Raw genomic sequence first — 27,823 nt, 5'->3', positions numbered from 1 at the left:
TGTCCCTGGATATGAGCCCAGCTTTTAATATGTTTGAAATTCAAGCATGGCTATTTATTTATATTGCCCCATACTTACTGTGTTACTAATAAAGGGTTTTCTCAATTGTCTACTGGGAAGTATCAGTTGTTTCACTAATAACTAATCAAGAATTAATAGTTTCCATATGCAGAGCTCATCAGTAATCTATGGGACCATATGGATTATTAGACAAATATAACGCTGATGGAATTCAAAGTGCAGAAACAGAACTCAAGAATCTAATTTATTGTTAATTATTACTATTAAATAATACTAGTATCATTACTGGAAGTTCTGATCTGCCAGTTCCACACTTTAGTATGCCAGCTATCTCCTCACACAAGCACTCTTCTCACTGCCACGGTGATGCCATCTTCTAACTATCTTCTCTGTCCCACTTCAATCCTTCAGCTGCAGCAATATCCGGGGCTCAAGCTCACCCTGGCCAGCCCTCCCTTCGGCTGGCTCTCTAAGCCTGTGAATCCTCCAACCACTGGCAGCAATCCCTTGGCATGATGTCTTCCAGCATGTGCTTGCCCATTCTCCTTCAACCACACACACATACTCCCAGCCCCTTCCAGCCTACTCCTTCTGGCAGCCTTCTGTTCTCCTACATTACAGTTTAAGTCACAACCCTTTAGTTCGCCTTTTTCTACTTTTGTATACAAGGATTCACATGCATTATAATGGGCTCCGTTATGGTTTTGCTGTGAGCACTGAGCAAAGGACAATCCATGGTTGCCCTGCCCCTGGACCAGACCAGAAGGCAGCTAGTGACTCTGAGTAGCTGTGCTAGTCAGCGTGGTGAGGGGGATGATGCAGCCTTGGCTCTGCTCACTTGCACCAGGGCAAGGGCTGTAGCAGCCTCACTAAGGCTTCTCTGTTTCCCATGCATTGCAATTTGGGATTAACGTAAAGGGGTGCTAAACACAAGCCGAGCTGCCCTCTGAACTTATGTCAGCAGCTGGAAATATGCAGTTTTCCACTTAGCTGAGTGCAACTATTGGCTTTGGGACTCAGATGCAAACTTAGTATCTTTTGTGCTGGTTACTCCAGTACCTCCTCTAAAGCAAGGTGGTAAACATTGGAAAGGATTTTGGGGTACCTCTGGAACTAAACATGATCACTCAATGACTGAGAGGGGGAGAGAGAAGGTGAAAAAAACACAGGTAAGTAGCTGGAGGGTCACTGAGTCAAGAGGGAATAATAGAAGACAGGACCCAACCTGGGGTGGTTCAGAACACTAAATCTCTGCTCTGTCCAGGACACCAGTTCAATTGGAAATAGCCTTGATTTCAGTCCTAACCTGTAGCACTTCTGCCATTTGAAATGCTGGCACTCCCTTGAGCAGGGACTTCCAATTATACCAAATTACATAGTGATTGTAGAGCATCAGGATAAATGCATTATGCCAGCAATATGCAATATATTAGAATCATAAAAACCTTTGGAGATGATTAATAGATTATCAAATTATTAACAGAAGAACTATATAATTGGGAGGCATTTTTCATTTCCAAAAACAAGTCTTCTGTGGGGAAAGAGTAGTTCTAAGAATTAGTTCATGTAGTCAAAATAAAAGTGATGTTGCTGCTTTAGAATGTACTGGTAACTAGTGTTGTGTACTGATTTCTTTCCTCCCTCATTTTTCACTTCCACTAAATTAGAAAGTAAATTGCTGGGCTGCTCCACTTTTATCAGGCTTTTTAAACATATGGTGTTAGAGGTTTTGAATCCTGAGATTGACATCATGTGCTAGTGTAAATAAACCTAACTTGATTGATTTCAATGGAGCTAGGTTGATTTACACCAGCTATGAATCTGCCCCTGATTCTGCATATAAACTCCCATAGAGTCCCTAAAGATACTGGGCCAAATTCATCTCTGATGGAATGCCATTGACTTCACTGGGTTTCTACTATGGATGAACTTGGCTCATACTCCCATGTCAGCAGCAAGACAGAATCCTAACAGTGTGTGTGGTAGGAAGGTTTTTAAATGTTACCTCCGTCATTTGAAAGGAGCAAGTCAGTAGGTGTCAGGTATATGCCAATCACAAGAAGCGGTCTCATTGCTTCTGGTATGTGGTGAAGCAGCACACTGATAATTATAAGCCGACTTCAAAAAGAAATATGGTACTTGTCAAGGGCATAATTTCAGTTACGCCCTTTCTCGCTAACATTTGACAGGAACTTAAACACATTTCTGAGTGATCTAAGCAGCAAAAAACTAATGACATGTCCAAAGTTCCCTTTATTTCAATGTATAACTATTATAAAAAATGCCCATTTGGGGCTCTTAGGCCCAGATTTTTAACATCGCAATGCCCAACTGATTTAGTAGCCTAAGTCTCATTTTCAACATGATTTAGGCACTTACATGTCTAAGTCTCACTGAAAGGCAATGGGACTTAGGTTCCTAAGTCAGTTAGGCACTGCAATGTTGTGAATAGCAATGCCTAAATACCTTTAAAATCTGGGCCTAAGTGACTGACATAATTAAAAGTACAAATGAACTAAGACGGACTCTTACCCAGAATAGCTTCAGTCACCATGAATTAGTGGTGAAAGCTGAGGCAAAGAGCACAATGCAAAACCAGAGTGTGACAGAGGAGAGATTGAGAGAGAGGCACTAATTTCTGAAATACAAGCGTGTGTGAGAAAAGACAGCAATTGAGAAGCAGTGAGGTCTAATGGATAAGGTACGCAACTGGAAGTCGGGTGACCTGGATTCTATTCTTGGCTCTATGCTGACCTGCTGTGTGACTTTGGGCAAGTCACTTGACCTCTGTTTCTCCACCTATTCTTTGCCTGTCTTCTCTATTTGGGGGGGCGGGGGGCAGGGACTCTTTTATTCTGTGTAGGTACACCATCTAGCACAATGGGGTTCAGTTGCACTAGACACTTCCATAGTACAGTTTTAAGTAATAATCATTAATGAAGCTATCCTCTATCTTTCTATAGGCTGCCTCCCACCTGTGTGCTGTAGAGCCACTGCAGTTCTGATTTTCTCACTCCGTAACAATGGTGCAGGGACCTGAGCCAGGATTTCCCATGGAAAGTGCTCTTTATAACCCTCATTTTCAGAAACGGACTTGAACTTTTACGTTTGCCTGACTTGCAAGCATGCAATGGCCAGTAAGCATTTACAGAGTCACATTCACATAGGGATGTATGCATTCAAATCTCCAACTTGCACACATGCTTTGGTATTGAGCTCCCAAAAGTGTGGCTAATTTTTTTGAAAATGTGGACTTATCTGCTCCTCTGTGCCTCATTTTAGATCTCTTCCAAATACACCCATACACACAAGCATAAGGAAGCAAACACAAAAATATGTATAAACTAATCAAACTATTGCTCCTGCAGGCTGGAAAAAAAGAGAGAGACAGAGACAGTTATTGTTATCTCTATTTTTAAACTCTTGGAAGGCACTCAGAGACTATGATGTTGAGGGCCATATAAGTACCTACACAGACAGATTTGCGGCAGGAGCATCAGGCGTAAGGATTTTTTTCTGTCCCATATGTTCCAGCTAGCTGGCTTTCTGCTGAGGGGGCCTTTAAAGGAAGAATGGTAGAAATTTCTTTTAAAAGGTTTAAAACTTCAAGTAGAGTTTGGGAAGTTGAAGTAGTTCGTGTGTGCTTTTTATTCCCTTGGGGACTTCTGAGTTTGGTGTGCTTGTCTGGGAACATTTCATCAGATGAAAAAAGAATCTTTCTGTTCCAATGTGTCGGGTTTGGGGTTCTTGGGTTTTTTTTTTAAACAGTGTCATTAAAAGTCACATCAGATAAACCCCCACACACTTTATATACAATGCTGTATTCTTTGTGTTAAGGGGTGTATTTATTTGGTGGAGTCACTGCAATCCATGATAAATGATACAAGAACTGAAAACTTCCTGTGCAGAGAGAGAACACTGACCAGACTATACAGTCACGGCTGTGCTGATTTACTTGATGCAACTTTTAATAAGGTACTGGTTAAGAAAACATGTGGAATTGAGAGTTCTCTTTATTATTTGATGAAATATTCAGCTGCAATGTAGCAATAAAAAGCAAAACGACACTAGAAATGTCAAAGAAGAAAGAAACAAGAGCAGTATCTTCTCTCCCAGATGCTATATCAATTTTTTAAATCATAGATTTTTTTCATATTTTTTCTTAATATTCCCTCAGACAGTCCTCTCAAAAAAAAATCAGCATTTTGTGTATGTGTATGTAATTTCAGAAGGTGTGGATTGTATTTCATGCACACAGCAAAAGTTGTGTTAACACTAAATAAACCATATATAAGCAATTGGTTTTGGTTTGAAAGTTTTGGAGAAGATTCTTGACTGCTGATTTCTCCCTCTAGGTAACTAAGCACACAGTGCTCCTCTGATCAGAAACTGTACCTAGCCTTGCGCCTCAGAAGTGGAAACTCACCTAGGAGAGGAAATGCAATTCATGTGTAACTCCCTCACACATGGAAGATGTGAGAACAGCCTAAGAGCTCTAATATAAAGGACAAGATTGGCTATATCTAAGATATGCTGGCTGAGGTGAGGAGATAGGAAGGAGGAAGACAGTGGGAGATACTGAACATCCAAGTTGGAGGATCAGATCTGATGACTAAAGGAGTAACAGTCATGGGGAGGACATAAAGCTATAAAAACCTGTTTGGTTTGGCACCTGGTTACCTGCATGACTGGCTCTCCTCCTAAATGCTGTCTCAGCAGATAAGTCACCTGGAGTGTTGTTTCTATGGTCCCTAGATATGAATGGCTGGTGGCTCAGTATAGGGCCCTCAACTTTGGAACTTGTGTCACACATTGGTCTGAAAGAGGCTGAGTTTATTGACCATTAGAGCATGATGCAGGGCCCACCTATACTCTCAGCATGCGACTCTTAGGAATGATATACGTAATGTATGGTTAAGTTAACTATGGCAGGGATGTAGATACTTTTTTATGCACACTTAGTTAAGGTGTAATATAATTGTAATTGATGTCCATGTGCCTATGGATGTTTTTGAGAGGGGTATTTTTGCAACTTTAAGAGGTGGGGATTGGACACGAGGCCAAGTTCTGTGCTGACACGTCATGCATCCCGATTGACATCAGCTGGGCTTTAAAGGGTGTAAGGTGATGCAGAGTTTGACTGCTGGAATCTGTGGATCAGAAGTGGAAAGGAGAAGGAAGGTATGTGTTACTGATTTGGACATCACATTCTGGAAAACACCACTTCTAAGGAGAGGACACTAGTAAAATACAGTGATGAAAACAGTTGAGGACATGTGTACTGCACGGTCACTTCCCCCTGCCACTCTACCTAAAACCCAGAAAGCTCAATATTAATTAGTTTCAGACACTGCCATCATACCTAACTCGTAACTGGTGCCATGGGGTAAAATACCAGAGATAGCCTCAGTCTGGAAAGAATTTTTTACATTGATTCAGAAAATGCCTGCCAGACCTTTTTTCACATGAGCAGCATTAGAGAGAAGGTCAAAATAAAGAATGCTGTAGTATATAATGCAGTGTGATAGCTCAGTCATGAACCTCCCTTGTGACAAAAGGACATGACAACTATAGCTAAGCAGATACTACAAAACATATTCCATGAATATTCAATTTGAATATGTAAGCAAATTAGCTTCAGTGGTGTTCCCTTCCCTTTGGAGTTCATTTTCCACAAATAACAAGGTTACTTGCAGGACTGCACCCAGAAATAATAAATGTTGAGTGTGTATTGGAAAATGTTAGTGGGAAGTGAATTTTGAGTTCCTAAACACAAGTATTTACCCCATTAATGCCTATGGGCCCCAGCCAAGGATTCTGGTGCCATTATGCTCTGAATTGCACACAAATGAATGCAAACATGATTGATTAGTCTTCTCGACACAGCAATTCTGTAGTTCTCTCTGGTTCTCAAGCTCTCCTACGTTGTGCAAGTACTCCCTAAGTCCTTGTTTGGACAAAGCTGTTACAGAATGGAGTGCTGACTACAGTGCATGGGAATAGCTGGTTGGAGAGTTATGATGGATATCTCCATGCCTATTAATAATTCACACAATGATGAGAAGCACAGCATGATGACTTCTTCGCACGTGTTGTAAAATATGGCATATAAGCATTCATATTTCAGGGAGTTCAGATTGTGTTGTTTCAGATGTGAAAGACGAAATATAGATAAAGACTGAAACAGAAGTGATGGAATGCAAAACAGCCCATAGCTTGAGTTCTTTAAGCAAAATTTCAGTTGTGGCCATGGCATATCGTAACCCTTGGGGACTATGCGATCCAGACCACAGTTCCACTAGCATCTCTATGGACACACTCTGAAGCAGAGACCGTACATCAAATGAGTATTTGAGAAAGGAACAGAAAGTTGGAAAGAAGAATAGCATTTGTTAAATGATCACCCGAGCCCCGCAGGACGGAGCTACTCTACCTGCCAAAAGAGTTAATGCAAAACTGTCCTACTTTGCTCTTGACTCAACAGCCCCAGAAAGCTGTCACAATCGTCACATGAAAATACACACACTTTGTAATTGTAGCTGTTCATAATGTTTGATGGTAGAGTTGACATATGGAGAATGTAATTTACAACCATACAAAAATAATAGTTGTGTACCTCGTGCGCTTTCAGAAGATAAGTAGGGGCTCTATTAATAGCCAAAAAGGATGTTTCCAAATTTAAAGTCAGAGCCCACTGGTTTTGATGCAGTTATTCTCCTGCAGAATGTGCTAGGTTGTAAAGAGCTGTTTGTATGGTGGCAGCTTGTCCTTTATGTAAGAAGAATGTAGGATGATGTAAAATGAGGTGAGCGGCGACAAGTGGTGAGCTATGGAAAACCTCTTTGTGACATCACAAGACTAGTAAGCACAAGGAGGCTATGCACCTGGAATGGATAGGAAATAAGTAGTACTTCTTTGGCTACTATTTTCCACTAGAATAGAAAGGACACTTAAAAGCACACTTTGCCAGATTCACCGCCATTGGTAAATGAAATGTAAATTATACCTCCCTGCACTATTCTGGCTCCCTGTGCCCAGGTGAGATTTATACCATGAGAGACAAGAGGTGATAGCATTTCTGTCTTCCACCATGGGGGAGCAGCTTTAAGTTATGGCAGGGGTGCCGTAGCAGCTCTGCTAGGAGAGACTGCTGAAGGGATACCATGAATCAGTAAATCCCCTGCCAATGGTGGCAATGCTCCCTTCTTACCCAGTGCCTCCCTCTGTCTGGGCTGTGCCAGGCCCTCTGTACATCTTCCAGTCGAGGCTGGTAGTTCGGGCTGCTTTGAACCTTCCTACTGCCAGGGCTCTAAGCATGAGTTTACAACCATTGAAGCTGGTGTAAACCAAAACTTAATCTGTCTGATGCCTCGGAGAGCAGTGCCACAGTCCAGCTAAACATTGCTTTCTTGCTGGTGTCCTCAGTTTATCATCTCTTGTTTCCCTCTTTCTATGGGCAGACTGGGGACCTTGTTCAAACAGTGGCAGTTGTGCTGAATAATGAGGACATCAAACATGCTGAATTCACAGGTAGCTGTGTTTAAGATGATATGCTAGTTCAAGTCCTGCAATGAAGACAGATATAAATTTAGGGCAAAAATTTCAAACATAAGTGAATACATTTTTAGGTCCTTAAACTCATATTTAGACATCTAAACTAATGTGGCCTGGTTTGCGGAGATGTTGAGCACTGCAACTCTCTCTGAAATCTGTGGGGAGATGCATCTGCTTTCTGCGCCTGTGCAAACCCGACCATTTTTATTTAAGTGCCTATAGGGGTTAAAAAGCTATTTGGAAAGATTACTAATGACAAAATATCAGTAAAACAGAGAATGATTTTTTTCATTGTTCTGTGTAAGTAGCACAAGCAACCTTGTCTCCTAAGAACATTAATTTATTGTGCCATTTTCCTAATAATAATTTTATTCTTCCCCACCCTTGGATAACAAGCTGAAATACTGTAGCTTCTTAATAGGACTATTGTAAATATTGGCCAAGAAGGCTACTGGGGCCTTGTCTAGAGACCACTAAAGTCAATGTGAGTCTTTCCATGGGCTTTGGATCCGTCCATGATGGTATCACAATGGTAAAATTTCAGTCTTCAGCGTGACTTGATCATAACCTGTAGAAGGACACTAAGCCACGCCACGGCTACTTACAATTGTCAGGCGCGATAAATATTTTTAATGATCTAATTCTGCTGCCACTGAGGTCAATGTGACTTTTGCCACTGAGCTCCAGCTGCGTGGTATTATTATTTAGTATTTCTATTATAGTAGGATTCAGTGGCTCCAAACGGGGTCGGTGGCCCACTGTGTTAACTGCTGTACATACACAAAAGGAGGACATGGTGTTGTGTGTTATACAGAGAATTGCCATCTTGAAATGTTCTGCAGAGAAATCCTGTCCTGTTTTGCACAGGTAGCCTGGGAGAAGAGGCCTTTTTCTCCACACCCTTCCCCGCTGGACCCACAGAGCAGCGTGATAGAGTACTAAAGAGAGCAGCAGAAGGGAAGTCCAGCTAGTGCACCATGATCCCATAGGGGTCTAGTCAGGTCCCCAATTTGTTAGGAATATGATTTGTGCACATGATCTCCCTCTGCTACAAGCCATCCTACCCTGCACTGGCAAAACAGTTCTTGGAACTAGTCCGCACTGCTCCACTCCATCCCTTCCCAAATCTACACAGCTCACACCAGTGTTAGGTGCTGGGAGGGGATCTACTGCCTTTTCTAAGCCCACTTTCTGCTGTTGCTCTTCTTCAAGAACCAAAAAGCAATAGGGTCACCACAAAGCAGTCCCAGATGAGTGAATTTGGGGCTGTGACTATATTGCTCAAATGATAAATCAGTCTTCCCATTGGGAAACTGGAACATGAGGAGTCAGCTGTGGAAGTCAAAATGAGATGTTGCTACTGAGATAGGGTTGCCATCTAGTGGAGATCAAACCAGAACATACTATCATGAGTATTTACCAAGATGTCCACTACTATAAAAATGAGTCCTTAACACAGATTTCATTTCATTGTCTGAGTTGTGCTGAGGGCAATGCCATTCATGTCTTCAAGGAGAGAGAGAGAGAATACAATGGTTCTTATGGTTGTTGGAAAGTTTTGCACAGTTTCCATTCATTGAAAAATGAGCTCCTTGTGATTGAACATAGAAGCAAAGTCTGTTGTTCCAGTGCTGGAGTGATGTGTTACATGTGTGTGATACATTTGTACAAAATGAAGTTAATAGGATTGCAACTGTCCCAATAGTTTTGCTTATAAACAGTTGGTAGTTAGGGATGCATGAGCTTACAGTAAAAGACCAGAGGGGCTTGAAATACCTCCAGACTTAGTATTGTATTTCTACCCATAGAGAAGGAAATGGATGGACAGAGGGAACTGATAGAAACAAAGCTTTCTGCTGTGGTGGTAGCTTTCTGGCAGCAAAACTGAAAACAACAGGAAAGTGAGGCTTTACACTGGGGAGGGGGATAGTGCTCAAACATTTAAAGGGACAGGACATCATACTTAGTACCTGTGAGTCCAATAAAAATACCTCTACGAAAATCAACCTTGCGCAGAACTCAAAAAAGGTGTTTGCTAATCAAATTAATTAACCTTCAAAAAGAGCAGCTGGAACCATACTAAGTCTTGTCCCATCACCATGCCATTGCAATCAGTATGTAAAGTATGAAGGAAATGAAAGGAAAGCAGAGCAAAGAAATGGGCTTATTTGTCCCACAAAATGCCCTTTCTTTATTGGAAACTGTGATGGGGAGTGAAAGGGGTTAATGTGGGCCTGAGAGGCCACTTATGTTACCTGGCTGCCTCTGGAGGGAGAGCTAGGCTTCACTGATCATGAAGCCCAGCAAGGCAAGAGGAGGCTGGTTAGTATAAAGCCAGGAAGTTGAGAGCAAAAATGGGTTGCAGGGAGGGAGTCTGGAGTCACTCTCTGGGAACAGAGAGGTGGTGAGGAGAACACCCAGGGTGGAAAATAAGCCCTGGGATTCTAGGTCTGAAAGAAGGGTCAACCCAGCGAAGTTAAGTGGAGGAAGCCCAGGGAAATAGCAGCAAGGAGTGGGATTGGGTAGATCTTGGCTGCCAGTCATAGGGTCCCTGGGCAATGCAAAGTGGCACAGGATCTGGATTTGGACCAGAAGACTGCCTGACATGGCATATGGACAGCTTGTCTGGTGGGACCTTTGTTATCCCAGAAGGAGGGAGAGTGCAACTATATAGTGACCTGACCAGAGGGCCAAGTAACAAAGAGAGCGCACCTCATGTCACGGAGAGAGAGAAGGGTCACAGACTCAGTGAGAGTAACCAACAGAAGGGGGCACCAGATGGGGCATGAGCTAATTCACAGACCTAGCCACAAGGAGGCACACCTGTTTCACATAAATCTTTCTAAGCATATGACACATCAGCAAATAGAACAGCAACAACATGCATATCTGAACATGATGAATCAAAATTCCACCTCTAATTCATCAGAATGCTTGAAAGTAATTATTTCTATGGTTCACCCAGCGCTAATCTCCACTAGCTCTTCCTGGTCCTCTTAACAGTTAGATCATTGACTGGTGGAGGAAGAAGGGCAATGACTTAAGTTCCTCTAAACTGCGCAGCTGCGCAGCAGGCTATAAAGGGTCGTGCAGGTGCGCAGCCACATGGGCCTGGAGAGAAGAGAAGTAGGGGTTGGGTGAGGAGGGGAGCAAGCTGCGGCATGCTGGGCTGCCACGGGCCTGTCCCCGGAGCTCCTGCCGCCAGGAAAAAGCACCTCTCCCCCAGAGCTGCTGCAAGCGGAGCGAGGGCTGGGGGGGAATCCTCTGGCCCCAGGGCAGCCTGCACCCCAAACTTCTCATCCCCAGCCCCACCCAAGAGCCTGCACCCCCAACCAGAGCCCTCACCACCACCACCTCCCGCACCCTAACGCTCTGTGCCAGTCCTGAGCCACCTCCCTCCTCCTGAACCCCTCATCCTTGGCCCCATCTCAGACCCTGCACCCCCAGCCAAAGCCTTCACCCCCCTCCTGCACCGCAAGACCAACCCTCTGCCCTGAGCCCCCAAACCCCTCATCCCAGAGCCCTCACCCGCCCCCCAACACCCCAACCCTCTGCCCCAGCCCTGAGCCCCCTCCCAAACTCTGAACCACTCGGCCCTAAACCCACCACACATCACCTCCATATCGGTGCACATAGCAAAATTAATTCTGCACATGCATGGGAAAAATTTGAGGGATCATTGGCAATGACTAGTTTTTAAATGCCACTTTTTGTGCTGTTTTCTTAGCATGACTCTGCAGCTGAGCAGCCTTCAATAAAGAGAAGGGGGTTCTTCCTTTAAAATGGAAAGCATCATCCTGACCCTGGAGAGAGCATCAGCAGAGATAATGGGTGGCAGCAGCAGCAATGGAAACATGCTTAGGATGTTGACATTTTCCAGTCTTCCAGCCAAAATATGTTAAGGAGGCTGTATAGCGTGTGTAGATATGTATACAATATATGCACAGCTTCCAAAGGAATAATTCACATTTGCTTAATTAACTAGGAGTACCTACAATACACAGTTTATGGAGCAAGATCTAAAGTTGTGGGTCCAACTTTCCTTTTCATATATTTGCTGCCTCATTTTTGTTTAAAATTGAATTCCAAATGGGCAATCAGATTGTCCCTGACCCTCATGCAAGGGTGTGGGGTTGAGATGGCACAAAGGACTTTCACCCATCTCCCTGGGAGCCCCTGAACTTTGTTTTATAGACAGGACACTCTTTGTTATCATTACATTACACAAAAAATGTTACTGACACCGAATTTGCTTACATTGTACATAATAGATAGTCAACACCATGCATAAAAATGTCTCGTTTAACTAAAGATCTAATTTACTTTTGAACAAACCCTGCAGTCCTTATTCAGACAAAATTCCTGTTGAGATCAAAGGACAGCAGGATTTGAGTCTCTGAGTCTGTATTAACTTAGGAGATTGGACAGTTTTATTCATGATGAAACACAAGGAAAACAATCTTGGTTCATAATGTGCAGCAACAGCAAAGACAAAGACCTCTCCAATAACCTTACCAATAACTAAAATATTTCCTCTGACGTCCTTTTAGTTAACTTGAGGACATGAATGACTTTGCTGTGTGTGTGAACTTGTGCAATGAAACAAAATCTGTGCCTAATGAGTCAACGTGTTAAAAAACCCTAGTAAAATATGTATTTCTCTTTCTTCTTTAATTTTTGTTAACTGCATAGTTTTAGAATATTTGGAATCTAGTGTACTGATTTCATTTCACTATAACTTTATATAAACAACACTGATGGGAAAGTCATCTATCCTTAATAGGAAAGTAAAACAGAAATAACATCTCAGGATGAGTTCTCAAGAGGTACCGAGGTTCATTTCAGAATAACAAAATTGATAGGCATATCCAAACCTTATCTGAACAATCCAAATCTCTCAACTCTGGGGGAAAATGGGCTTGAAATCTTGTGAGAACAGGCTTGTTCATGCCTTTTTTTCAATTCTTCCTTCCTTCAGTTAGTTCAAAAGTGGGTGAGGTAATATCTTTTATTGGACCAACTTCTGTTGGTGAAAGAGACAAGCTTTTGAGCTTACACAGAGCTGCAGGAACAGTTTCTCTTTTGATTAGACTTGGGCAAAGAATTTGAAATGGACAATTTATTTGGTAAGTTTGGTCCTTTTCCTGTTCATGAATTGTCCATAAGCTTACAGTGGCCCCATTTCTCAGCTGCGTTAAAGCAAGGGTTGGTTTAAAAATGTTCTTCAAAAGTGTTTATTGATGGATAATTAGGTTTTTGAATAAGCAAAATTTTTGCTTTCTGCGGAAAATTGAGTTTTCAGCCATAAACTTTCAGGGGGTTGTTTGGTTGGTGGGTTTTTGTTTTGTTTTGTTTTATGAAAAGTCAAGTTTTCCACAGGATAAAAAGAAAAACGTTTCCCAACCACCTCTACTTATAGCAGTTTTGTGCTTGTGATGGGGTATAAATCTCTTATTGGCACTAAAAGGAGTAAGGAGAGCTGGATATTCAATTACTGCAGCTGGAGTGGGAACCAGGCCCAATTAAATAGTAGTCTTAGCTGGGCGAGGAGCTGAGTGGTTACTATAAAGAGAGGAAGCCCTGAGTAGAAGGGGACTGCAAGGGGAGAGAGACAGAATTCAGCAATCCTGCTTGTAGCACTAGAGAATGGAGAGACTGGCAGGCTGAAAGAAAAGGCCCAGGGGAGAGTCTGTAGAGAAGAATCAACATTTTTTAGGATTACCTCCGTAACTGAAGGCTAAATTAAGCAGCATAAAAAGACACTTTATTTAGGCCTATACTTCCAACTTAGTTATTCTCATCTTGGAAGATATCTGGAAATGAAAAAACAAACACAAATAAAAGTCTGGTTTTAGAAAATGAAAAGAAAAAGATTTTGTTGTTACAAACTGCCTCCAGAGATCCTCTAAACTATTACATTGTAAACTTCCTGATCAACCCCTGCAGTCTGAAGTAGAAAGTCAAGAACTGCATCTCAGTTCAGCAAGCATGAATCTGTTGTGTCACGATTAAGTCTGGAACACTATTAGTGCAGTACCACTGAAATTTTACCTGTAATGGTAGCTGACGATATTTCCAGAGAAACTTTGCTTGAAACCAGCACAGCTGAAGTCCCTGAAGATAAGCCACAAACCAACTAAGCCAAAGATCCCATAGATGATCTTAAAACAAAAACTCAAAGACCCATAGGTGATCAGGTCAAAGCAATCTTCCTGATGAAACACGTTTGAAGTTCCCATCTGATAAAAGTCACTTTCAAGATTCAGTTTGAGCAACTGAGCAACTGCTTATGCTGATATGGACTGGTCCTTGACAGCCCACTAACAGTGATATGCCAAATGAACAGTTAATTTCTTTTCCTACAACCCACCATTTTCCTTTTCATTTTACAGAATGAAAAATGCACTGCATGAAGATCTTCCAGTTCTAGGAGATGGGATATCTCCATTATTATTAATATTTGCATATCAGGTGGCTAGCATACTCATATCTTTCAGATTCTGCATACTGTCACTGTGTTGGATGTTCGAGGATACAGAAACTCAAAAATCAACTTGGATAACAGGTTCTAACTATTGGAAGAATATACTAAAGTCAATGTCTGTTCATGGAGGAGCAGGCAACATACTTGGTCACTTGTGGCAGCTCTACAGCTCATGAAGGGTCATAGTATCAATGTATGTTTTGATAAGGAAGCGTATGAAAACATCAGGAAATGGTATGTACTAAAAATATTGCTTGACACAATCAAAGCTTTAGCTATTTTGGGTCTCCCCTTCCACAGCCACAGTGAAGTGCTGGAGAGTAATAATTGTGGTATTTACTTGAGCATCAATAAACTACTTGCCAGATGTAATACAACTTTTTCCCCAACATAGTGATACCAAGATAATCAAATACTTGAGCACAACAATTACTGATGAACTTAAGTCTTTTAACGTCAAAAGCCAGGAGGCATATACTTAATAGCTGCAAATCAGCTGTTTTTCACTGTCATTGTAGATGGAACCCTGGATATGTTGATCAAATGTCCATTTAGCTTTACTTTGTTAGTATTGATTATATTGAAGGAAAAAAGTAGATATAAAAGAGCATTTTGTAAGCTTTGGGACAGTAAGTGAGACAGGCACTGCATCCTTGTGTGACTTGTTAAGTAATGTTTTATTCTGGAAGTGTGGATTAGACTCCAAATACCTATCTGGACAGGGTTATGATGGGGCCAGTACAATGAACCGGAGCTCGTGAAGGATTCCAAACAAAAATGAGAAAGTTTCTTTCAGGAAAGGGAGACAAAGTATATGCAACATACATCTATTGCCCACCACATTATTTTAACCTAGTTTTGGTGCATGCTGATAAAGATAAGGCCAGTTTGGACCAGAAGGCTGTCTTTCCAGCTTTGCAGGAAATACATAAATATTTTGCAAACTCTTCCTGTCAATGGGGAAAACTAATGCTTAAATCTAAAAATAATTTTTATCTTCAAATTCTTGCTCAAGAGAGCAGTTTTTCAAAGAGAAGAGGAACTTGATGATGCATTTTAGACCCTTGAAGAAGTTGACAGCATTGATGCAGAAGATGAAATTGAACAGGCTTCTGAAGAATGAAGGAGACTGTGATGGGGTATATTCCCCACAGTGGCCCTGAGAGAGTGAATCAGGCGAGGTAGGCCTAATTAAACAGCAAGTAGGGGAGAGATGTAGGCTGCAAGAAGGCCACTAATTAGAAGCAGGCTCAACTGGGCAGGAACAGGAGGGGCCTGTATGGGTTTTTTTTTTAACTGTTTATGTTTAAAAAAGCCTAAGGTGACGTGGCAAGGTGGGTGGGGTAATATCTTTTATTAGACCAACTTCTGTTGGTGAGAGAGACAAGCTTTCAAAACTACACACAGCTCATCTTCGGGTCATGTGCCATGATGTCACATAACCATTAGGCCGCATGCTGCATGTTTGCTGATCATGCGCTGACCCTTAAATCTGCCCCAGAAGAAGCCCATACAGATATCAGGGGTGGGTCTGAATAGACCTTGCCTGCTCACTACTGGGTCTCTGGGTTGGAACCCAGAGGAGAGAGTGGGCCTAGGCTCACCGGCCAGTCACACAGGAAGATGGCATGGAGCCCCTTGATATAAGGGGATAAGGACTTTTGAAAGCCCTGAGACAACAGGGTATAAGAATCATGGAGACTAGACAGGGCCTAAAGACCTGATGTAAAAACATTGGATTTTTGTTTCTTGGACTCTGTTACCCTGGGAGAGGTGGGACTATAAATGATTTGCCTGGAGAACTGTGTCACAAGAAAAGGCAAACTGCCAGGGCTGGAATGGCTGTTGGCAGGGAGTGACAGATGAGGAAAGCTTACAATGCTATGCCCTGCCACAAGGGGGCAAGCCATCAGTGAGTCAACTCTTGTACAGCGACATTCAAATGGCACAAACCTATCCCTTCTTGCCTCCTTTTCAGTGTCCAGCTCCCCAGAAGGGCATGAGAACCCTCAATTACATGCTCCCCAAAATAAAAGCACACAGAGACTATTGTTGATATGAGCAGTCCTGGGACAGCTGGCTTGTCTTTACGCTCTCTGCTCAGTCATATAGTAGACACTGATGACCCAGTCCATAATACTGAATCATCTCTAATCAGGGCCAGCCCACAACATTTTGGCACCTGAGGCAGGGAGCTCAAATGACACCCCCATTCCCCCTCACTTGAGCCAAAACTTTCAAAGGTCTCAATTCTGCCTTCTTCCTGTTCTACTCTTCTCACAGTACTGCTCTGCTACCTACCCCAATAAAGGAGAACTAACAACTTAAAATGCCTTGTTCAAAAATTTTAAATAACACTTAACTTTCAAACGCCTGAACAGCAAATGTAACTTTTCTTGTCTGCATAGTAAACACTGGCATTTTTATCTGTTTGAATAATCAAAGTCGTGTTTTCCCTGCCTTCTTGGTTGCAAAGATTTGAACTGCTTCCTACTGAAGGTCCACAGTCTGGGCCACCTCATGCTCTATTGAGATGGTTGCAAGGCCAACCAGCCTCTTCTGTGTCATTGTGGAGCATAGATATGTTTTTATTAACTTCAGCTTGGAGAAACTGCGTTCTCCACTGACAACTGTTACAGGAAGTGTTAGAAGTAGGCGCAAAACAACAAAAGCATTTGGAAAGAGGGTGGTCATCTTATTTGTGCACATATATTCCAGAAAAGCCTTTGGAGTTGATCCTGCTGAAATGTATCTTGAAAGGGCTTTCAGTTCATCACCTAAATCACTCGCATCAATATCGCGCATGTCATCATGTGTCAACACTGTCTCTAGTGCCCTGCATTGCTGGCGTAGGTCTTCTTCAGGTATAGTGAGGAGTTTCATTGTCTTTGGGGAACATGAAGTTTTTCACTTGCTGTAGCCCACGCAGTACAAGGAAGTCCCTCAGGCTACTGCTCAAGTGGGTCCACAGTCCTGGATCATCTAGACTTAAGAAACTAAACTCAGCAGCAGCTGTTTCTTGAGCCTCCACCACCCTCTTCTCTGATCTACACTTTTCTTCAGGAATGTGCATGGTTACATCCATTTGAGATGGAGAGATGGATGCTGCAGTAGCTTCCAGGTCACCTGCACTCTGATTAACTGGAAGATCAGGTATCTCCTCACCACTCACATCCTCACTGGGGCCGGAAGGCTCACTGTGAACATTTGTGTCTATGTATCTCAGGAGAGCGCCTTCCTGCTTAGATAGAAAAGCTTCCTTTGCTTTCTTTCTTTTTCTGAATGCTGCCCCAGAGGGGCGTTTTCTTCTTTCACTCATGACTGCTGTTCTGTGCCAGCTAGGGTGGCTCTCAACACTCAGTTGAAGGGGATAATAAGCAGGCTGGCAGCAGCGCCTGAGTGAGAGAAGATATCAGCATCTTAAGGGCCTAACTGGCTCCTACTACTTCAGTAAACTGCCTGTTCTCCTCGAGTAGGTTCAGGGAAGCAGCAGGAAACAGAAAGCTCCCTGAGAAGCTGGTGTTAATCAGTCCAGGTTCCTTGGGGTGCTAGAGAGGTACATAAGAGGCTCCTACTCCTCTCTCTACCTGCAGCTCCTGCTGCTTTCTGTTATTCCCGCTCAGCTTTTATCCTGCCTGCCTGTTTTGTCTCTTGTGCCCTCCTTCCTCCCGCACAGCACTCCACCATCTCTGTGCATCTAGAGCAGAGAGAATACATATGCACCAACAGCAGATACAATTTGCTACACTCTGGGTCCTAGTGGTGCCCCTCTGCAGACTGGCACCTGAGGCGGCCGCCTCAGTTCTCCTCATGGGAAGGCCAGCCCTGCCTCTAATCTCCTTGTCCATGATGTTGAATATTTTGGTACTTGATTCTGTTTTCACTTGTACCAGTTTATATCCATATAACCCATTGACTACAGTAGAGTTACTCCTGTTTGACACTACTGTAAGTTCAAAATGAGGGCTCTGGTGCTCATAGTTAAATGCTAAAAACATAAATGTGAAGATAGCAAACACAAGTTTTCAAACTGATGAAAAGGGAAAGGCTGATGTATGTCAATATTGTAAATGAAACATTTTGATACAAGAAAACAACTTGGCTTGATATTCTCCAAAATGAAATAAAATTTAGTCTTACCATTCTCACCAGATGTCTTGTCTTTTCCATTTGTTGCTCCAGTACCTTGTCTCTGAGAGAGAAATAAAAAGGATGTTATTATATGAATTCCCTGGGTTTGCAATCTTCCATTTGAATTGCTATTAGAGCCTGGTTCTCTTGACTACCTCACATTTGTGAAGTCATTCACCCCAGTGCAAAGTGGATTTGAAATGCTGCAAAATCAGAGGGGTGAATTTTACACCACCTGTGCAGAAAGGCAAATCTCCACACAAGGTCCAAGGGAGAAAAGAATAAGGACCTATGTTTGGAGGAAAGACTCCCCTGTCCCTCCTGGTTTAACCCCCTATGGAGACGGAACATTTCCCTCTGGTTTAAATTCAGTCAAAAATAGCAGAGACTATGAGAGTCCGGTGACCATGTGTGAAAGTCATTTCAAAATGCATTCGATAGCTTTGCCTTCCATGCCATACACATACTTTGATCTGAAGGAAGTGTATTGTCTTCCAGCTAATGGCAGTGGATTCAGGAGGAAAGGGAAAAATCAATCTTACCTTAACAGGGGCATTGCAACTCTTGTAAACAAGCAGTATCCACTGCCATCAACCCTCCTGCAAAGTATTCGGCCTTAATCTAGTTCAGTCAACAGTCCTGTTTTTTTAAAAAAAATTGTACTACGCTGGCATTATTAACTCTTGGAGTCTTTGTGTTCTTCTACACTCTTTAATGATGCCATCATGGTGTGCAACACAAGGGATAGCTTTTTAATAACATGATCAAAGTATGGAAGAACACACAGCTGGAAGTAGTTAGTGTAGATATTGTCACAAATTAGTAGAACATAGCCCTGGGAGAGTAATAGCATAAATTCTCCCTGTACACAGCAGAATCAATAAAATCAACAAACTAAATGAATCACAAATTATGTTGCAGATCACAACACTGTCTTTTCATATCTAGACCAGCCCTGAACTATATACCATATTTTAAGAGACAAAAGCAGTCTTCTATTCAACATGTCACTTTTGGCCAGTTTTACTATTTATTCCTTCTGGAATTTCCCCAGGATTTTCTAAGGCAAACACCAGATATCATCAGAGGATAGAGGCATTACATAAGATATTCAAGATAAAATGAATATAAGTGCAAAACCATAATGATTATACAGTAAAACAGGATAAACAGTTTTGTTGCTAGCATGCGTAGGAGGAAACATAGTTTATGAATGCTTGGGGCCATATGAATTTTTAACGCAGTGGTTCTGCAGAATATCAAAGGCACATCATTAAATGTTCCTCCAAAATCAAAGTCACTAGTCATTTATCTGAAGAGGGGGGGAAAGGGCTACAGAATATGCCAAATATTATAAGAAAGGAATGGGTTTACTTTTCTGCCCCTGATATTTTTCTACAGAATTCTCAGTGCAATACACAAAATATCTAGTTAATGTGGCATTTAAAACAGTGATAATTTAATCCCCTATATGTAGAAAATAAGGTCAGAAGTGAATTTTCAGGCAGGAGTGGGGTTTTTTTGAGACTTAAATTAAAATTATAATATGAACCTTTTCAATGTATTCTTCAGCCCCAAAAAGCTTCAAGGCTTCAATTTTGCCTCTGATCTCAGATTCTTTTCCTATCTTGTATTTTACTGACCTTTGCTATTATACTGTACCAATCAGCACTGCTATGGTTAGGGATTGTGGTCAGGTGTTAATAAACATTTGGAGGGGAAAAGGCTTTTTTATATCACTGAGCCATAGAAATTTCCTTTAAGCTAAAATTTGGCTGATGGAAGTCTCAGCCTGAAAACCATTTTTTAAATATTTTGTAAAATTATTTCCCCTTATTTGAGTTGAATATATATTTAAACAAATTAAATGTATTACTTTCTGATCTCTTCTGTATTTATAAAAGTAAAGAAATGAGGGGGAAAATATATTTACTGGTCTACTGAATGGCGGGAAGCAGTAGGTGTGATATATCTTGATTTTAGTAAGACGTTTGGCATAGTCCTACATCACAGTCTCATAAGCAAACTAGGGAAACATGGTCTAGGTTGAAGTTACAGCAAGGGGGGCGCACAACGGGTTGAAAGACCATATTCAAAGAGTAGTTATCGACGGTTTACTGCCAAACTGGGAGGCTGTATCTAGTGGGGATCCACAAATCCTGGGTCCCATACTATTGAATATTTTCACTAATAACTTGGATAATGGAGTGGAAAGTATGCTTATAAAATGTATTGATGACACCAAGTTGGGAGGGGTTTGGAGGACAGGATTCGAATTCAAAACAACCTTGACAAACTGGAGAATTGGTCTGAAATCCACAAAATGAAATTAAATAAAAACAAGTGCAAAGTATTGCACTTAAGAAGGAAAAATCAAATGCACAAATACAAAATGGGGAATAACTGGCTAGGCAGTAATACTGCTGAAAAGGATCTGGGAGGTATAGTGGATCACCAATTCATGAGAGTCAACATTGTGATACAGTTGCAAAAAAAGCTAATATCATTCTGGGGTGTATTAAAAGGAATATCATATGTAAGACACAGTAGGTAATTGTCCTCCTGTTTTCAGCACTGGTGAGGCCTCAGCTGGAATAGAGTGTCCAGTTTGGGGTACCACACTTTAAGAAAGATGTGATATTGGAGAGAGTCCAGAGGAGAACAATAAAAATTATAATAGGTTTAGAAAAAAACCTCACCTATGAGGAAAGGTTAAAAAAAACTGATTGGGACCTGCTAACAGTTTTCAAACATGTTAAAGGCTGTTATAAAGAAGACTGTGATCAATTATTCTCCAAGGCTATTGGATATAGGACAAGAAGTAATGGGCTTATTCTGCAGCAAAGGAAATGTAGGTTAGCTATTAGGAAAACGTTCTAATTATAAGGGTAGTTAAGCTGTGGAAAAGGCTTCCAAGGAAAGCTGTGGAATCCCCCACTGCGGAAGGATTTCAAGAACAGGAAGGACAAAAACCATGTCAGGGATGGTGTAGGTTTACTGGTCCTGCATCAGTACAGAGGGCTTGACTAGATAACCTCTTAAGGTCCCTTCCAGCCCTATATTTCTATAATTTTACAGTGGGTTACAAGAGAAATCCAGCTTTTAAGCCTTGCTTCCAGTATGTCCATTTGGGTACTTCAGTTGGTACCTAGGCACCTGAAATATGTATTTGGGTACTTAACTGCAAAACTGGGGACACTAGCTGAGGCACACAAATTGGAAAATGGGACCCCATGTTTGAGCTTGTTGGGTTTTTTGGTTTGTTTAACTGATTATTTGACTCGTAGACAGCTATACTGTTATGCAATTAGACAAAGGAAGAGAAGACAGGCAGAAGTGAAGGACAGGAGGTGTTCCATGGGGTATTCAGTGGGTAAAGAACAGGTCAAGTGGAAGTGGGATACAGGCATTTATAGTGTATAACTGGCCACTCATTGATCATCCATGTCAACATCTTCCAAATTTTGAGTTTTTGGTGATTTTATTTGTCCAAAATTCTATTTTTGATGAGAACCCCTGCAAAAAATTTTTTGGTTGAAACTGTTTGTGTTTTTTGACCAACTATAGAACTGGTCAAAATTTGTTAACATTAAAAAATAAAATTGTTGGAATTTCACCATTTTTAAAACAATTTTTGGATGTGTGTGAACTGCTATGATTTTTTAAAGGGTAGGAAGAGAAAATAAACTGTTCTTGTTTTCAAAATTAAAATCAGAAGCAATGGGAGTAGATGTGCTTGCACAGAGGACAAAAAACAGTCATATTTCATTGGCACTTAGTAAAGAGGAAATATGTTATAAGAACGTTATAAGTAGGTGGGGTGAAATTTGTCCATGTGCACAGAGGCAGAACAAAGTTTATGCACCATATAGGTCTCATCTAAGTCCTATTTTACGGCTCGATTACAAACTTCACTATCAGCAATGAAGTTAAAAATAAATAAAATTATTTTTTTAAAGATTAATGGAGATATCCTATTTCCTAGAACTAGAAGGAATCTTGAAAGGCCAGCAAGTCCAGCCCCCTGCCTTCACTAGCAAGACCATGTATTGATTTTGCCCCAGATCCCTAAGTGACCCCCTTAAGGATTGAACCCACAACCCTGGGTTTAACAGGCCAGTGCTCAAACCACTGAGCTATCCCTCTCCCCAAGTCAGACACATATAATATAGGCTATGCCTTCACTGGAAAGGAAAGGAAAGGAAAGGAAAGGAGAAGAAAAAAAAAAAAAAAAAAAAAAAAAAAAAAAAAGCTAACTCGTGTTAGCTAACCCTCGTTAGCTAACTTAGGTTAAAATATTTATGAATACACAGCAACCCAGCTCTTAACTGCTCAGATTAGCAGCTGTAGGAGCTTATGGTTGAAACTGAGCTGCACACTCATTTAAAAGCCGAGTTGCCATGTCTTCACTGCTATCTTAATCCGGGTTAGCAGAATTGAGAGTGAGAGAATGCATGCGGATGTGATGTGGCATAAAGGCATTAGCCTCATGAGTTTGGAGTGTCATTATTCATAGTGGTAAAAGCCATGAGAGAGTTATAGGTCATGCCAAATTGGTACCTGTAAAGCCTTTATACCACACCATTATATATTCTGTATCAACCTCATATTTTACAGAAAAATTATTGCACAAATGTCTTATGTCTATTTACTATTTTTCATCTCTCTGACTGTAAAGCCAGTTGCCTTGGTTACCGCATGTCCAACTGCACAGACCTGAGAGGAAGAGACAATATATAACTCATACATTTTTAAAACTTCTACAAATTGTATAATAATAGCTTTTCCATACATAAAAATGTTACTCCTTTAATGTCTAATATCTGTGGATCTTCCATGGCTTCCAAGCAAGAAAAGCTTGGGATTTCCCATTTCTACTCCTGAACGGTCATGAGATACCAGACCTTAAACTTTCCCCTTGTCTGTCCAGGACTAAGTATTTCTTGTCCAGCACCTCAGAAAAATGTAATTTTGGAGGAAAATTTTTACATTTGAGTGGCAAATGAAGTACTTCTCTTGCAAGCTGATTTTTAAACATTGGTGACTTTTTGAAGCTGCTCAGAAGTTTGGAATGTTAGAATAAGCCCTGGTGAAGGTAAATTAGGAATTGGGCAGGTGAGGGCAAAGTACATGATAGATGCAATTTAGCACATGACTATTGCTACCATATGCTACAGTATAAATTTAATATAGTGCTTTTTTAAAATCTTGCAATCAAAATGCCCTATATTCTATCACATTGTCTTTAATTTGTACAAAGTATTTATGGTAAAGTATAAGAGAGAAGTCTGAAATAAAAACCCAGATCTGACTACCCTGACTACCAAAATCAGGGTCCAGATCTTCAACATGACCTCCTTCTCTGTTACATATATAATCTATATACACACTCCCCTGCACTCCCTGACTCTGGAAAGTTTTCAAATACTCTACATTTTTGAGTATTTTCTGAAACCAGGTGAAAGTTTTCTATTGACTACAGTTGCATTTGGTTTTAAATTGCATTTAAAAATAGGCAGCTGACACTGGAGAAAATATTGCATCTTATTGGTAGATCAAAATCCTTTCAAGTGCCATTTCAAAATGACTCTATTGAACTCAATGGGAGTTTTGCCATTGATTTTAGTGGGGTCAGAATTTCACCCATGGCCTATAAGTCCAGAGAACACAAGTATCTTGTTGGAATAGAAGCCATTGGACTCAAACAGCCCGCAGACAGGAAAAACAGAAAGGCCAATATACAACTAAGGAACGGTAGAGCCAAGGAACTATGAGTTGGCGCCGACAGATACATCCTGGAAAATTTAGGGTGTCAAGTACATTTGTGTATGAAAGTTGGAAGATTAAATTTTTCCTTAATGAAGGGTTCTTGTTTACTATGTTTGGCCATGCTAGCATACGTTCAGAAGTTTACCTGTAAACTTGTAGCAGTCAGTACTTCCATATGTAGCTAGAAAGTTTGTTAATCTTTGTCTTCTACTTACCAGATCTTTGTCTTCTCCAAGGATTATTAGAAGGTCATAATGATGTTCATTATCTCCCCCCCCCCCCAAAAAAAATCTTTTAAGAAGGGGAACACTGATGCTGATGCCCCAGCTACAGACAAAAGAACCTTCTGCTTAATGAAGACAATAAGGAACACCTGACTTTTAAAAGGTGAAGCTAGAATTTATTTTAATACACCTGCTTCTTGACCATGTACTAGAGAGGATGAGGTAGAACTGAGAGACAGAGAGCAAGTACTGGCTGGTAGCTGATAACACACACATATGTGCTTTCTCTCCCTTCTCCTCTGAAAACCCCTTGCTGAAAAAAACATTGGTGTTGCCTCCCCAAAACCTGGCTGCCATGTGACCTGCTGACATATACAAAATCAAAACCCTCCATGCCAAATCAGCTCATCTGTATGGGTGGCATTGCTCATCTGCAGAACATGTATTATGTTACTATTTTAGGATTAGCTAGAGGTCAGGGATCCTTTAGAGAATCTCTAATATAGTTAAGAAACCTTTCTTCTTCTCGTTGCTCTACTTTTACCTCCTCTTCATGTTTCTCTGCTTGTTTCCATGCTAGGGAAGTGGTGCTGAATATTAATGAGACAAAATCGTCATTCCCCATCAGTCTTTTGGGGATAATTTCATCAAATGCAGAACACCCAGCCAACACTGGATATAAATACAAGGTGAGTCAAGCTACCCAATTATTTATGTCTTACATATGGATGTAAAAAAAGTCATAAGCAATGGTGCCTGAGCACCTTACAGTAAACATAAGCTACAATAAAAAAAATATTTGAATATACAGTTACTTGGGTAGACAGATGTGTCTGAGCTGTATTCAGCACAACTCAGGGGGAGGGGGCATATGTCACTGTATGCTACCTTTGTAGCTCCTAGATTCTGGGACTAACCAGAAATGACTCCAGTCTCTGACATAAGATAGAGAGGCACAAAGGCTGTTCTAACTTATACCTAGCTGATCACTGATCCAAGATCTCCTTTTTCCTGACTATGGCCCCTATGTATGCCAGCTTTTCACCATCCCCTGACACATTGGGAATTCACAAGTACCAGTGGAGCCAATTTTCTGGTTGTTTTGTGCAATTAGAGCAGTGTAAAATAGCACGCCAGAATCTGGCCCTCAGTAACAGCATCTACCTGTCAAAATAAAAATTACCTTTGGACATTTTGGCAGTTCCTCTCAGTAGCTACATGGTCATGTAGTATGCTATTTAACCATCTCTTGATTGTACTAATTTTTGCTTGGACTGTCATTTTGATTGGGCGTCTCCTATTAGCTTTATGAGTGAGAGTGCTGCAGGTGGGCTACAATGAATTGACCTGACCCAAACTACAATGGCTGAGAAATTGCATTGCCAGTGGTAATGATTTTATGCACTTCTATAAACACCAACCATATATGCACATGATGAGATTTCAATGACAAATGTAATATTTTCAATAACCAGCAGAACTGACGGGGAGACATGGAGCAGACCTGCCTTCTAGATACAGGGGACCTGCTTCTTCTCCTGATTCTGCACCTTATGAATTCACTTACACCTATGTAAAATAAGTGCAAAGTGGGTCTAAAACGTTACCAAATCAGAGGGTAGCTTCTTACATCTTTTTTGCACTAGTGTACATGTCTATAAAGGGTTTGAAAACTTGTGTTTGCTGTCTTCACATTTATGTTTTTAGCATTTAACTATGAGCACCAGAGCCCTCATTTTGAACTTACAGTAGTGTCAAACAGGAGTAACTCTACTGTAGTCAATGGGTTATATGGATATAAACTGGTACAAGTGAAAACAGAATCAAGTACCAAAATATTTGACATCATGGACAAGGAGATTAGAGGCAGGGCTGGCCTTCCCATGAGGAAAACTGAAGCGGCCGCCTCAGGTGCCAGTCTGTGGAGGGGCACCACTAGGACCCAGAGTGTAGAAAATTGTATCTGCTGTTGGTGCATATGTATTCTCTCTGCTCTAGCTGCACAGAGATGGTGGAGTGCTTTGATGGAGGAAGGAGGGCACAAGAGACAAAACAGGGAGGCAGGAGAAAAGGTGAGAGGGAATAACAGAAAGCAGCAGGAGCTGTAGGGAGATAGAGGAGGAGGAGCCTCTTATGCACCTCTCTAGCACCCCCAGGAGCCTGGACTGATTAACACCAGCTTCTCAGGGAGCTTCCTGTTTCCTGCTGCTTCCCTGAACCCAGTTGACGAGAATAGGCAGTCAATTGAAGTAGGAGGAGCCAGTTAGGCCCTTAAGCCGCTGATATCTTCCCTCACTCAGGCCCTGCTACCAGCCTGCTTATTTGTCCCCTTCAATTGAGTATTGAGAGCCACTATAGCTGGCACAGAACAGCATGAAAGAAGAAAACGCCCCCCTGGGGCAGCATTCAGAAAAAGAAAGAAAGCAAAGGAAGCTTTTCTATCTAAGCAGGAAGGCGCTCTCCTGAGATACATAGACACAAATGTTCACGGTGAGCCTTCCAGCCCCAGTGAGGATGTGAGTGGTGAGGAAATGCCTGATCTTCCAGTTAGTCAGAGTGCATGTGACCTGGAAGCTACTGCAGCATCCATCTCTCCATCTCAAATGGATGTAACCACGCACATTCCTGAAGAAAAGTGTAGATCAGAGAAGAGTGTGGTGGAGGCGCAAGAAACAGCTGCTGTTCAGTTTAGTTCTTTAAGTCTAGATGATCCAGGACTGTGGACCCACTTGAGCAGTAGCCTGAGGGACTTCCTTGTAATACATGGGCTACAGCAAGTGAAAAACTTCATGTTCCCCAAAGACAATGAAAATAGAAGATTCCATCCAACACATTACTGGTGTGAAATCCCCAATGGTGACAAAGTGGAGAGGCCATGGCTTATGTACTCAAAAACCCAGAATGCTGCATACTGTTTTTGTTGCAAACTCTTCCAGTCTAATGTTCCAGCCACATTGGGTTCTACAGGAACAAAGGACTGGAAAAATCTGGCTAGAAATCTGGCATGCAATGAGAAGGCAGCAAATCACCAGAGAGCATTCCATAGGTGGAAAGAGCTTGAGATGAGACTAAGGTTAAAGGCCACCATAGATGATCAGCATCAAGAGAAGATTGCATCAAAGTCTCTTTATTGGCAAAATGTTCTGAAAAGGCTCATTGACATTGTGAGAATGCTTGCTACTCAAAACCTAGCACTGCATGGCACTTCAGATCAGCTGTATGTGCCAAACAATGGAAACTTCCTTAAAATTGTGGAGCTGATGGCTGAGTTTGATGCTGTACTCCAGGAGCATCTAAGAAGAGTCACCACCCAAGAAATGTACACACACCACTAGCTTGGAAAACAATTCAAAATTATATCATACAAGTACTGGCAACAAAAGTCAAACAGAAGATTTTGGCAGATTTGAAGTCAGCAAGATATTACTGTGTTATTCTGGACTTCACACGTGACATCAGCCGTATGGAACAAATTACTTTAATGGTGCATTTTGTAACAACAACAGAACCTAGTGAAAATGTCCCTGCAATGGTGACTGTCAGAGAGCATTTTCTAGAATTTATTGACATTGATGATACTACAGGAGCTGGTATGACAAATGTGCTTCTTAAAAAGCTGGAAGATACGAAAATTGCGTTA

General features: G+C 41.4%; 1 protein-coding gene across 1 annotated transcript in view; it reads right to left on the bottom strand.

Annotated features, from left to right (window-relative positions):
• PCP4 (Purkinje cell protein 4) overlaps positions 1-27,823 on the bottom strand; it is a 71,269-nt gene that overhangs the window by 23,090 nt on the left and 20,356 nt on the right. Inside the window, exon 2 of the mRNA XM_005304451.5 lies at positions 18,200-18,251. Within this exon, the coding sequence (XP_005304508.1) occupies positions 18,200-18,251 (52 nt within the window). The remainder of the gene's footprint in view (positions 1-18,199; positions 18,252-27,823) is intronic.

This window comes from Chrysemys picta, chromosome 1 (genome assembly GCF_011386835.1).
Source record: "Chrysemys picta bellii isolate R12L10 chromosome 1, ASM1138683v2, whole genome shotgun sequence".
NCBI lineage: Eukaryota > Metazoa > Chordata > Testudines > Emydidae > Chrysemys > Chrysemys picta.
Note: the sequence above shows the minus strand (reverse complement) of the source record. Positions and strands in the feature narration are given on the sequence as shown.